A 15,007-nucleotide genomic window follows, 5' to 3' on the forward strand; every position below is an offset into this window, starting at 1 on the left:
AAAGCACACAAAACATGAATTACTGGCAATTCTACAAAAATTGAACACCATTGCGCTGGTCAAAAGAAATACATACATGTATGAACTATGTTGTTGGCAATAAAAGAAACTTCACTACAAACCACAATTGTCTTGTGGAGACAACAGACTAGACTTTTGTGACGTTCACTACTTATGAGGGAGAACGAAGATATTACTAATACAAAAAGCACTTTAACTGAAACCGGTTTGTGGGATCTATATCAAATGTAACTAAAAAAAAAATTGTCGGTCGCAAAATTAACTAAGGGTACGAAGCCTTCAGGCTTAAACGCAATTTTTTTTTAAAGAAAGAAAAACGCTATAACAGAGCTTCCGGATTGTTTTTTAGCACATTATCAAGTTGTATCGGATATTACGGTAATATAACTCGATGGCTATTACCACGTGACCTTGCAGTCTTCACGAATCTTGCCATCCATTGTCCAAAATCTATTTTTTATCCCAAAGAGTCTGTAGTCAAGAAAAATGTCATTTCATGCACTTTCATGCAGCTACTGATCGGATGTTTACACTATCCAGTGGGAGTAATGCTCTGAATCCGAATTTAAAACCGAAATTGATCAGAAATGAAAATGAAATCAGAATTAGAAATAGGCAGTGAAAATAGCTGAACTTTTATTGCCGATAAAAGTGAAACATTTTCAATTTCTGCCATCACAAATGATATAGCTAAATGATATTCTTTAGTTTTCTCAGGAAGCAATGACATGCGTCTACGAATAAAGCATAAATAACGTATCACGTAAGTTTCCCATATACACATCGTAAAACTTGTGGAAGGAATGAGAACAATACTAATAGTTATTAATTTAACTGATTGGTGTTTTACGCTGTACTCGAAAATATTTCACTTTCTCCACGGCAAGACCTGCAAAGACAGTATGAAAGTGTTGACTTCTTTTCCGCTAATGAAAAAACAATGCAGAAGCATTCGAGGAAAAAATTGTCTAGGGTTATTCACAAAAGTCAACCGGATTTTTCTCGTGTTCGTTCACTTCAATTCTTATCTGAGCTTTTAGATTGGATGCCCTTTATCACAAGGTATAACAAGATTACCAAAACCTATTAAATGCCAAGAAACGTGCTTAATTAGCATATTAAGAGTCTGCCTGCCTGCCTTTTCACTTGTACGCGGAAAAGAATCTTCGATCCACAAACAAACATGAGAAAAAAAGGTAAATTAAGTTTACTTTTTGGATAGGGTAAATTAAGATAGGGGTAGCACCTGTCTCCTTCGAGAAAGAAGATGAAGTTTGAAAGAGCTGGTAGTCGTGTAGCTCTTCTCTTGTGCAGACGTACAATTACATAAGCGAACAGTGAGCGATCACAGCAGACAAAGCTATTAATCTCATAGTTAAATCATTACAATGACCAGTGTCAAATGCCTACAGGCCAGTCCGACCAAATTAAACCCCTTGCCATGTTCTCAGGTAAAACTAAGCAGAGAAGGTATATACGACTGCCTCGTCCAGACATGTTGTGGGCAGCCAACACGCTGTGATAATAAAACTGTGAGAAGATCTAAATGATAGTGATTGAAAACGAATGTCAACTGCTGAACTTAGGGTTTAATGACAATCTAGTAGTGGACACGGCCTTTGATTATCCTGGACACGATAGTCACTCCATCTTGGCGTTCAGACAATGGCGTTCTTTAGTACTACTTACATGTACATATACCTTAAATTCAAATTTATGGGTCAAAATACCAGCATAAAAACGAGTTTTACAGCTGGTATGTAGACATAACCTTTGATTAAACTGGGTAGGATAGTCACCCCCTTCTTGTCATTCACACAATGGCGTTCCTTACTAGTACCAACAAGTATCTGTGCCCCCAATTCAAATTTACGGGCCAAAATACCAGTATAAGACAAGCTTTATCGCTGGTATGTAGACTGGGAGAAAAGTAATTACACAATGGCGTGTCTAAATGCAATATATCAGGTTTAAATCATGTATAATGTTCTATTACACAAAAAAGACAACGGCAAGTGGTTTGCGAACTCGATAAGCACCCTTAAGACAAATCATGATTTAAGGGAGTACAAAAATAGTAACTTCCTCATGTAGCCTATTGAAATATCCATTTTAATCTATTTCATGCAGGTACAGATCTTGACCCTTGCATGGATAAGTGAAAAACGAAAAATGAAATTTGAGTTTTTTTAATACAGTCTATATGTCATGTGTCATCTCGAAAGAAAAGATAACTGAACAATTTCACCAGTTGATTATTCAAAATATCGTTCTGTTTTCGTTATGGCCAGTAATAGAGTAACGATAATTTTTATTAAATACCAACCCTATGTATCTAAGGGAACTGGCAGTGCCAAGACGACTATGTGTCAGCTGATGCCTTGTTTACCGATCATCACATTCAGGGCAATACTTCATATCAGTAGTTTCAACGTTTTGTGGTATATTGGTGAGCCGACCTGACCTGATCTGATCTATCCCTACTGTAATACAGAGCTTTGGTCCACCGACGTATTAAAACCCACTCACATAATGGCGGTTTCTTAACCATTAAACAGAAAAAGATTCACTCCTTTAAGATGAGATAAACATCTTAATACAGACACCTTGATATCTTAATGCGCTTCTTATTTTGATTTCTTATTTAATGCCTTGTCAAAATTTAAAAAAATACTGACAAAACTTCGCTGTGGTGACGCTGTCAACATCTACTCTTGTCAACCGCTGTCTGGCTTTTTTCCCCATCAAGACCTTTTAGTTTTCTTTTCCCCCATCAACACCGTGTTACTGAAACCTCAAGACTCCATCTATAATTGTCACCAGCTCTAATGATTCGCCTTTGTTCATAAAACAGGAGTTTCCAGAAACTTGCTAACGAGCACCATCTGACACCACTTAAAATCACCTGCTGTCGTTCTATCCCTAAATCCCTCTGCTTAAGGACACAAGCGATCTACCCTAAATCTTCAACAAATTCGACCACCTACATGTTCCGAGTCCACGTTCTGACATATCAGAGGAAGGCTATACAATCTGGACAGATTTCGTTATGATTTCTGTTAAGTTCGTATGTGCCTTTATCTGAATGGCACATTTTAATCTTTAAAAGTGAATCATTTGTGGTTTTAATCAGCATCTAAACTTTTACTTTAATGGTCGAATTGGCAGAGGATTTAGGCTGCATGTAGCTTTATTATGTTGTAAATACGTCTGCCAGTTGGCATGTTGTTGCTAACAAGCTTTTTGATCAGCTCGGGATCAACTTCCATCTCCTGCCCCTGACATTTCATGCTCTTGTTTCTGCCAAGATGGACTGTTGTCCGGCGCTAAATAATCGCTCTCCAATTACTTGTATATATTTATGTGGTTGGGGTGTTCTTTATGTTTTTTCACCTATGACCCAGTTTGATCAATGGGATCTCCAACATATGATCAAGATATAATTTCTGAAGACTGAAGGCCTGTTTGATTCGAAATTCATATTTAAGTCTGGATATTCTACGTATTCTTGAACACATTGTGTAATTTGGGGCATTTTTATGGATTGTTCTTTTTATTAGTGCCACACTCAAGGATTTTTCACTTAAACCTATCTGCTTTACGGGCGGAGTAAGGCAGATTGCCTCGGGTAACACACTGTCCCTGGGAAAGTTACTAACTTCCTCCTATGTGACAAACAGATTTCCATGCCATATTTGGTGGAATACGAATAAGTTATTTTCAACAGTAACTCAGCACAATTGGCATCACAAACTCCTTAGATGCCTTATTGTCAATGAGGCCCAACGATACTGTGTGTCAGAGAATCTATAAATTCCCTGTCCAAGACCGAAATTGAACACACCTTTTGGTTTGGATTCACACACCTTTTGGTTTGGAGTCACACACCTTTTGGTTTGGAGTCAAACACCTTACAAGTGAGTCTTCTGTCTTGCTCCTGTTGGGTATTCTATCGTCTTCTCTGTATGCTATATGTCTTTAATTACAATTTAACTTCAATTACAATTGGCATCACAAACTCATTTAGATGCCTTATTGTCAATGAGGCCCAACGATACTGTGTGTCAGAGAATCTATAAATTCCCTGTCCAAGACCGAAATTGAACACACCTTTTGGTTTCGATTCACACACCTTTTGGTTTGGAGTCAAACACCTTACAAGTGAGTCTTCTGTCTTGCTCCTGTTGGGTATTCTATCGTCTTCTCTGTATGCTATATGTCTTTAATTACAATGTATATTGTGTAAATGCCACAAACAGTGTCTATCTTCTACTACTCATTTTTTGTCTACTGTAACCAGCGTACAAGTACTCAATGCAAGGCTGGATAGCTGATAAGCATGTATTCATTGTTGCTGGCTTAGGCGACATAAATTTTATTTTGGCGTTTTATAAGTACAAAGCCAACATTAAAAATCCAAACATGGAATAAAAATAATCGTCTGATTGCGATGTTTTTATCATTTCCATATTTTTCAAGGCTTTCAAAGCCTGTCTTCAACATGAAAAAATTGCTAAGATAGTCCACATTTTCCACAAATTGAATGATTTTCAAGTTTTATTTTTATTTTTACACCTTCCTCGAACATTGAAAGAAGTTTCATTCCACCCGCAAAAAAAAAAATTAAAATTAGTGTGTCTAGATAGTATTAAACTTCTCCATTCTCATCAGACCATCTTTTTCTGTCTATAAAACATAAATAACACCAGTGCCACCTTTTCTTTCATTCTCTAACATATTGATTTTTAACATCCAGGCTTACGTGTATCTGTGTAAATAAGATCTCTGCCGTGTTTTCTGCCATTCTCAATCATACTCGATTTTCTACATTCATCATTGTCCCAGATTCAAATGTTACAAAAAAGAATCCATTACATGCTGTAAAGGCTGAAACCTAATCTCAGATGCCATCTCTCGATAAGGTTAATTTATTTATTAATATTGGAGTATGAAGACACTCTGAACATTCTCACAGGGGTAAAGGTTGTCAGTTTTATAAGTGGAAATAGCAGGGTCCTCATGGGATTGTTCAAACTTCCTGACACTGCCAAACTTCCACACATATGCTGACAAACTTCCCCACATGCACTGACAAACTTCCACATATATGCTGACAAACTTCCACATATATACTGACAAACTTCCACACATATGCTGACAAACTTCCACACATACACTGACAAACTTCCACACATGTACAAATACTGACATGTGTACATATACTGAGACATGCATTTCCAGACATACACTTGAAAATTTTCATGTTCAGACATGCACTCTCAAACTTCCAGACATGCACTAGCATGCACTAGCAAACTTCCAGACATAAACTGTCAAACTTCCACATATACACCTGAAAACTTCTATGTACAGACATGCACTTATGAACTTTAGGACATGTACTGGAAAACTTCGAAACATGGATGGACAAACTTCAAGACATTCACTATCAAACTTTTGGACACAGATTGACAACCTTTCAGACACACACTGTCAACCTTCCATACATAAACTGGAAAACAAAGAGCAACTTTCACTGCAATTTATGTACATTCTTGATTTGATTTTAGAGACAAAAATACATTGGTTGGATTAGCCAGTGTCATGGCTTCACAAAAAGTGTAATTTTATCAGTCAAAGCAGAATAATGTTTTCAGAATATGCTTGAATAAACACCTTGAAAACGTTGATGAATTACAGTACAGAGTAATTTATGATGAAAATGTAACATATAAAGAACTCTTTAAACTGTTTCCTCAAATAATACTGCACTAGCCAACTTTGAATCAAACCTGAAGTGGGGATTACAGGATCAGGGTTAATACAGTATGGAAATTGGTGAAAATGTCACATTATCTTGTCTTAGTGGCACAGCAGACCAAAATCACTTCTTTAATAGCTTGATTTATTTGAGTATGTTGTCTTCTTTTGTTATGTGCAAGGACAAATTCACCAACTTACAAAATTACAAAAAAATCGATACTGTCAACTGGTTTTAGTACAAAATGGTTGAAATAGGTACGATAAAAAGCTTGTCCAATTTTCATTCGAGGAGAAAACTCACCCACTCACGCTGCTTAATCATATATTAGTTTTTTTGTCATTACTGTACTTATCATCATATGACTTAATTGACAAAACCTTGGTTGCACGTGACCATTTGCAATCTATCACACTGTTGTCACTGTTCTGGTTTTACTCGCTATGCTGTACTCTATCACACTGTTGTCACTGTTCTGGTTTCCCCACTATGCTCTAGTCTTCTATATTATACTTACCCTCTGTCTAAGATGCCTCTTGACGTTTTGGGTAAGTTCCATACCCCAGAGGTGGTCTGTAAGGGGGTGGAGCATTCGGGCTGCCTTCTCGCTTTCTAAAAAGAAACAAAGCAATAACAATGTTCAGCATAAAACATAGTCACTTGCATCTGATGAAAAATACATGGCATCAAGGATCGCTAAAGAGCTCGCCTGTCTGGCACAAATGGCAATCTTCAGTCTCTGTCTCCCACCACCCCTCCTTCGGAGAGCTCATTAAGGTAAGCAGTGTGCTTGTAATCTTGTTAAAGAATAATACCCTGGGCCTTCATGGTGGTTGATGTGTGTTGAAAGTTTTACAATGGAGATCTGTAAAATTTATTTATTTGTTTTATTGCTGTCGTCCCAAGTACAACTGGAGAGGAAGCCAGCATAAGATGGACTTCTGTAATTCTGTAATTCTGTGGCATTCTGTAAAATGCTTCTTGTGGGAGTTCAACCAATTACCTTGTTACAAAAATAGCCGGGAATAAAAAACCCATCCTTTATTCCATTCCCATACACCCACAGCACATTTCTATCAGACGAATGATTCACAGGTAATTAACACAGGTGAGTTAAGGCACATATACAAATGTTACATTATAAGTCGAACTATATGTGCATTCACACTGAACTATCCGTTTTCATATATTGACACAGCCTTATACAAAGCTTCCTTATGGTTTGAGTGAGTGAGTGAGTGCTTGGGATTTAACGTCATACTTAACAATTTTTCATATGATGTCGAAGGAATCCTTAGAGTGCATGTAGTGTGCCTCCTTGTTCAAGAACTGATTTCACCGCTCTTTTATTTGGTGCTGCTTCACTGAGACGCCTTACCGAAGGCAAATAAGCCGCTTCACCCAAGCCATTATACTGATACAGGCAACAAGTCATTTAACTATCCCCTTCATCAAGAACGCCAAGCAAGAAAGTTACAACTTCCTCTTTTAAGGTCTTAGGTGAGGACTGACCCTGGATCTACCCCTCACGAAGTTAACACCCTACCAACTGTGCTATCGGGGCTGGTCGTATAGTTTTATGATTTCCGAATAACACAGACATACAAATCGTCTTGCTTTAGACTGATGTCTCTTGTTCTCTTATCACCTTCCTTCCTTACTTAATGAAGCACTCTCTGGGGGAACACAGACATGTCAGTGTATATCTTGAACTATCCATAAACATTAAACACAAGACAGGTTATATGTATGTAAGCAAAATCAAGTGCACTTTAAAGTCCCCAAAGAGACAATGAGATATATGATATTTGCTCCAAAATTGGCTTTTAGAATGTAAATGTGCGCATGGGAGCAAAGATGAGAAAGCGAGAGCAAGAGATAGAGGAAAAGAGAATCAATTTTTCCTACAAATGTGTGAAAGTCGTATATGCTTGGCCTTAATGCATTTAATTTACTTATTTATTTGATTGGTGTTTTACGCCGTACTCAAGAATATTTCACTTATACGACAGTGGCCAGTATTATGGTGGGAGGAAACCGGGCAGAGCCCAGGGGAAACCCACGACCTCCGCAGGTTGCTGGAAGACCTTCTCATGTGCGGGTGGAGAGGAAATCAACATGAGCTGGACCTGAACTCACAGCAGCCGTATTGGTAAGAGACTCCTGGGTTATTACCCTACATTTACTGTTAAATGTCTATGTCATTATTAATCATATCTTTGCAATGTTTGACAGCATAAAAGCCATTCGGAGAAGTTAAGTTCCACACTCAAAATTTATAATACATTTATTAAAGATCAGTTTATATAAATCTTTTGCTGAGGTAATCAAGACCAAACCAACATCGGTTGACCAGAATAGATGTGAATGACAACAAACCCAATGTATCCCCTGGGTTAAAAATGTGCACACCTTCCAAAGTACTGTATTTTTCACTCAGAGTTTGAAATGTAAAAATGGCAAAAATGCACTTTCACAGGTTTCCAAAGGTCTTAAAATGATACTTTTGATGAAACACCTGTTTTCCTATAAGATGGATGAAATAATCAGAATCAAGCAAGATGCCATTATATCACTTGAAATATGCTAAATAATCATTTACAATCATCTGTACATGTGTATATTGTTACATGGGTATGTATATCCATTTGTCTTCCTTTTTTTTCTAAGGTTTTCTAATTTTGCACTTTTGGAGACATGGCTTTGTGACATAGTTCTCACCTCTGCAATGTTCCTGGAGCAGAGCGCGGGGTGTTCTCGGGCTCTCCATCACTCAAGCCCCCTGCGGTCGGACCCACATTCATCGATGTGCTGCGGGAAGCTGATGACAGAGCCAACTCACGGTTCTCTGACAGCTGGCGTAGGGAGATGGATGCTCGGCGAATAGAGTTGTAACGCACTAGCTGAGGTCTGTAAGAAAAAAAAAGTCTGTAAAATTTAAGAAAGAGATACAGAAAAACACTTGTCCTTGGCAGATTTGTGTGTATGCTGTTTGTTTGTTTGGAGTTTCACTTAAGCATTACTTCAGACATTTTACAGTGATGGTGATGTTAACATACTTATAGTGTTGTTTCACTAGAACGCCATGGTAATAATGGCTATTCCCATATCTTGCGTATATGGCTTCTTGTTTTGGCCAGTCTTGGGTATATAGTCTCATGTCTTGGCCAATCTTGAGTATATGGTCTCAGGTCTCATATCCAGTCTTGGGTATTATGGTTTTTTGTTTTGGCCAGTCTTGGGTATTATGTTTTTTTTTGTTTTGGCCAGTCTTGGGTACATGGTCTCATGTCCTGGCTAGTCTTGGGCAAAAGGCTTCTTGTTTTGGCCAATCTTGAGTATATGGTCTCAGGTCTCATATCCAGTCTTGGGTATTATGGTTTTTTGTTTTGGCCAGTCTTGGGTATTATGTTTTTTTTTGTTTTGGCCAGTCTTGGGTACATGGTCTCATGTCCTGGCTAGTCTTGGGCAAAAGGCTTCTTGTTTTGGCCAGTCTTGGGTATATGGTCTCATGTCCAGTCTTGGGTATTATGATTTTTTTTTTCGGCCAGTCTTGGGTATATGGTCTCATGTCTTGGCCAGTCTTGGGTATATGGTCTCATGTCCTGGCTAGACTTGGGCATAAGGCTTCTTGTTTTGGCCAGTCTTGGGTACATAGTCTCATGTCTCATGTCCAGTCTTTGGTATTATGGTCTGATGTCTTGGCCAATCTAGGGTATATGGTCTCAGGTCTCATGTCCAGTCTTGGGTAACATGGTTTTTTGTTTTGGCGAGTCTTGAGTATATGGTCTCAGGTCTCATGTCCAGTCTTGGGTATTATGGTTTTTTGCTTTGGCCAGTCTTATATCTGATATTTCGTCTTAACTGAAGAAACAAAATGAATGCCTTTAACACAATGGAAATACAATATAGGCAAATATCCTTTTTCATCCTATTTAAAAATAAACACTTTTAGCCATGCATGTGCCTTATTTCTCAAGTTACCATGAAAGTGTTTGAGTTTGTTTATTCACTTTCATTATTTTTGCCGTATTAAGGTTATCCTTTTATTTCCAAACTGTCATAATAGCCAATACAATTAGCTGTAGATGCATGGTAAAATGAATACAGGTATTCATTTTCTAGTAAAGGTAACACAGATAACACAAAATGAATACAGATAACACAAAATGAATACAGGTATTCATTTTCAAATAACATAACTAAAATGAAGAAAACCTGTCTAAAGTGTACAATGATCTCAAAATATTCACTCACTCTGGGGTCATCTTCACTCTCTTCTCCCTTAAAACAGATAAAGAAATGCAAATATTGTACTGGAGATATATCCAACAAAATCAACATTATACATTTAAATAAAGCATTAAAATACAAATAATATCAGAATAATAATATATGTACTTTCATTTACACTTGGATAAGAGACCAAATACTGAAATCCCCATACTAGTAATTAATTTATAATTTATTTATTTTAATTATTTATTTGATTAATTTTAAAGTCATATTCAGGGGTCAACAAGTTTAGACAACCACGGTCATATGAGCATCATCAACATCTTCCACAAAGGCCCCACAAGAGCAGTGGACAGTCCTTCAACAATTATTACATTAAATTATTTGGTTAGTACATGCGTATCTGCACTGGGCTGAAAAATCATTTATTTATGAAATAATATATATATACATGTAGTCACATTAATGGGTGGGGAAACCTGTATGTTGAACAACAGAGGCTGTTCTTTGCCAGGTGCCCAACAAATCTCAAATGAACTAATCAACAAGCCACAGCTGGAACAGGAGGAGATGAATTTGTGAAAGTGACCTTCTTGGTCAAGGCCTTTGTCTTCCTAGGGTATTTATTTATTTCATTGATGTTTATTAACACATTCTTCAAGAATATTTCACTTATACGACGGCAGCCAGCATTATGGTGGGAGGAAACCAGGCTTTGCCTGGGGGAAACCCACAACCATCTGCAGGTTGCTGTCAGACCTTCCCATGTACGGCTGGAGACGACACCATAAAATGCTGAACTCGACCTCACAGCGACCGCATTGGTGAGAGGCGCCTGGGTCATTGTATGCCACACTGGTGTGCTAACTCCCTCTCTCTTTCTGGAATATTGCATGCTCTTAAAGACCAAGGTTGCATGTATACATACACATGTAGCACGTTCAGAGATCAAGACTGCTCAAGGATCAGCAATGTTGCATGTTCAAAGATCAACATAGTAATATGTTCATAAACCAAGAACTTGTAGCATGTTCAAAGATCAACATAGTAATATGTTCATAAACCAAGAACTTGTAGCATGTTCAAAGGCTAATATTGCAGCGTGTTCAAAGATCAAGATTGTACATGCTGCACGAGCAAAGACCAAGGCTGCAGAATGAGATAAGACCAAGATAGTATTACAACAACAAAGACTGTATTTCTTCTTTTCTTTCGATTGTTGTACAATGCCATATTCAACACGTTTTCTCCCATACTATGCATCATGGTGATCAGTTTTGCAGGGGAAGGAAAATGGAGCGCCGGAGGTAAACCACCAACTGCTGGCAAGATACTGACAACCTGACTATCAGTGACGAACAAGCACAGACATTCAGGCCCTACCGGTTGGGGCAAATGGCTTTAAATGACCATTTGACAATACACAAATGGCCACACAAGCATGTTTGATTGGTCAGTGTTATTGTCACCAAGGACCCATGAACAATGAGAGTACAGGATTCTCCCCGGGATTGAGCTTGTGCCTTGTGTGTCTTAAAATAATGAAAGACAAGAATCTGTTAACCACTTGGACATCACTGGCCCACTCTCACCATGACTGAAATATATTCAAAGAACAATACTGCAGTGCAAAACTATAGCAATTGTTCACAGACCAACATCACCGTATTTTCAAACACTAGCATTGTAGTACTCGTTTGTCTAAAAACCACAAGTATTTCATGTGGTTTGATCACATGTTGATTTAGCAATCAACAATTTTTCCCAATGTACATGTATATTCATGGACAAAAAGTTTGTAACTCTCACAGAAAAACATACAATATATATTCTCACCACACCCTGGAGGGTTCAAGTTTTATTTATGACATTGTCTGGTGCTGCGTAATAAAATATTCTAAAATGTCATCATCATACGTGAAAATAAGTGAATAGGCCAGGAAGAGCGTGGGATTCTGATCAAATCGAATGGCGAGGTGACTATATCATCAAATCAGATTACACATATAAAGTTGTTATTTCCACCATGTTGTTCTGCACACCATTACTTGGCCATGCCCTGGGAGAACCGTAGAATAAAATAGTCGGGCAATTCCCCAGGTGGAGGCAGACTCCACCAACCAATTTGAAGTCCATCAAGTCTCTATTTGTCAATACCAAAACAAGTTTATCTTTTCCACAGTGTTAAATCAAGCGACACTGCCAATCCAATTGGTTGTGCTCAAAGGCAGTAAATTACTTGTGGGCAAACGGTGGGGTGCCGGCCGTGGGGAACTCAAGCGATAAAAAGCCCTTTACACAACGTTTAATACAGTTGATAGGAATTAGTCAATTCATTGGCGTGACATTTAAAACATTTATTGTGACGGAAAGTGAAACCCACATACATATCGATCGGCCCACAATGTAACCATTTAATAGGCTTCCCTACAGAGAACTAAACACATCCCAGTTTGTTTTATAAAGGTGTATGTAAAATGAAATCAAAAATCATGTATTTTTACATGCTGGTTAGGCTGGTGTGGCTTTCATCCATCAAGACAGTTGTCATGAACCTGAATGATAAAGTGTACATTCTATTTTCCAGAGCACAGAGAGTCATAAACTAATGTCAACCACTATATAACTGAAATATTGGGGATTGTAGCTTTACACCCTAATTAATAGTAAAGTAATACAGGAATTTCGAGTTTCAATGTTGTGACATTCCCTTGGGCTGTGACCATATTGCTTCATGCCATGCAATGGCAAATCCATGCTTTCTATTTATCCGATTGGTGTTTTACGTCATACTCAAGAATATTTCACTTATACGACAGTGGCCAGTATTATGGTGGGAGGAAACCAGGCAGAGCCCAGGGGAAACCCACGACCTCCGCAGGTTGCTGGAAGACCTTCTCATGTGCGGGTGGAGAGGAAATCAACATGGCTACAACAGTGGCCAAAACTGGGGTGGGAGGAAACCAGGCAGAGCCCGGGTGAAACCCACGGCCATCCGCAGGTTGCCGACAGACCTTCCCACTTACGGCCTCCACGCTTTTTAACACGGATGTGTACATGTACAAGTAGTGCTGAACATAGAGAGACGATGTCAAAGCTCAAAGAATACGTCATCATGATGTATTATCAAACATTGAATCTTACGGAGTGTCTCTCATCTATAATTTATGGCAATAGTTTTTACAAAACTATTCCTTGTGGATTGAAAGACAAAATGAGAAACCATTAGGTAACACCAGATAAAAAATGTCAAGAACGTGTCAAATTGCATCATAGGTAGGCGACAGGCAATTCAAGTTTTAACTGCTTATTCATGTTTATGCCTGTCTATACTTTGGGGAATACAGCAATTTTACCAAGAGCATATAGAAACTAATTTCCATAATGTTTTTTATAACTCTACACTGATATCATATCAGACTTGTTGCAGATACATTCATATTAAAATGCCTTTTAGCCCTGAAGAAGAATGAAGTAATTATTCTCCAAAGTCTGCTGTTGGCTGTCATGCTTCCACTGATAGTTTTAATAGAAATATCAGGTTTTTTACATGTTCATTACTTGAACGTACAGACTAGATGTAAAATTGTATTAGCTTGTGTAATACTGACTGTACAAGTGTATTCTGATGTCACAAACTGTGCTAGAGGTTGGAAACACCTAATTCAATTCTACCTATATATCACAGTTGATTGCCTCTACACAAAATGACACTAAATATAAACTGATTGCAAAGAAAAAATATTAAATTTATATGTCTTGAGTCTCCTGGATTTTTTGAAAGTCTCTTGCATGGTACCGTGCTCCAATCCTGTTCATTATTAAGTTAGCCTTCCGGTTAGACAGTTCATGGAGAAAGTTGAGAACATAAAGATTTCAACTTCATGTTTATGTACAACTTGGCATTCATGGCTTCTTAATTTGGTGGTGAGCATTTGCAGGAATTCCAATATAACCAAGTACAGGTTGTCTCAATGCATGAAATTATTGAAGTCACTGAAATAAAAGTGCATTAACTTAGGTGTCATACTTCAGATCAGATCCCGCATGGTTTCAGGAAGACAGCATCACAGATAAAGTTGCACAGACTGATGATCCTGCTATAATCTGACCCATCTGATTACCCACAAGGTGAATGTACAAAGCAATCCCTTGATTTCCTTTCAAGATATTGCTTTCACAGCATGAGATGTTATACAAGGTTAAATGGAAATTATAAATGTCAACTGCAGCCCATATTGGATGGAACACAGGGATCAGAAAAATCCATCCAAACCATCCTTTCATCAATATCAAGGCATTGCTCAATTTTGAGGCTTACACCCATATTCAGGGCACAGATAAGTCACACAGATGAACAGGAAATAAAGAAAGTCAATGGCAACCATCTTGGATACCAAAGCTTTGTGAAAATTGATCCCAATCACCGTATAACCAATGCAAAGTCACTGCCAAACTTTGAAGGTAATTTTCTTGATTTGTTTTTAAGATATTACAGTCACAGCAATAGTCATAGTCACAGACATGCCATTCTTTTTTTTTATAAACTGGACAATAAAGACCTATTTACAGGGAAAGCAATTCCAACTATCATCTCAACAATGGCAATCACACTGCTCATGGTCTAAAGTCCTTCATGTATTTGTTTCAGGATAGCATAGGCACAAAGCAGGTAGGACAGACAGACATACATGTAAGGGTAGACCAAAGGAAGGATGAATGGACAGACATCAGCACTTCTAAGTACCTAGTCTATTTTTGTGACCGGGGATGATGAACATTAAACACATATACAAAAAAGATTAATCTGGGACAAGTGATGTCCAAGGTTTTCTCGCATGGTTATATGACTATATATACATATATTTCAAAATGTTCAATATTTTTCAAGATACATGTCGTTTGTTTCAAAACTGAACTGATCTGCAGACAGATGAAGAAACAACACATTCTGACCAAAATCTCTCTAAGGATAAAAAAAAAATGTAA

The 15,007-nt window shown here is 37.8% G+C and overlaps 1 protein-coding gene across 1 annotated transcript in view; it reads right to left on the reverse strand.

Moving 5' to 3' along the window:
* Positions 1–15,007, reverse strand: part of LOC135468421 (epsilon-sarcoglycan-like) — a 191,951-nt gene that overhangs the window by 1,429 nt on the left and 175,515 nt on the right. The window contains exons 9-11 of the mRNA XM_064746677.1: positions 10,040–10,066; positions 8,504–8,692; positions 6,300–6,394 (exon numbers count right to left, since the gene is read on the reverse strand). Coding sequence (XP_064602747.1) covers positions 6,307–6,394; positions 8,504–8,692; positions 10,040–10,066 — 304 coding nt within the window. The 3' untranslated portion in view covers positions 6,300–6,306. The remainder of the gene's footprint in view (positions 1–6,299; positions 6,395–8,503; positions 8,693–10,039; positions 10,067–15,007) is intronic.

This window comes from Liolophura sinensis, chromosome 6 (genome assembly GCF_032854445.1).
Source record: "Liolophura sinensis isolate JHLJ2023 chromosome 6, CUHK_Ljap_v2, whole genome shotgun sequence".
NCBI lineage: Eukaryota > Metazoa > Mollusca > Polyplacophora > Chitonida > Chitonidae > Liolophura > Liolophura sinensis.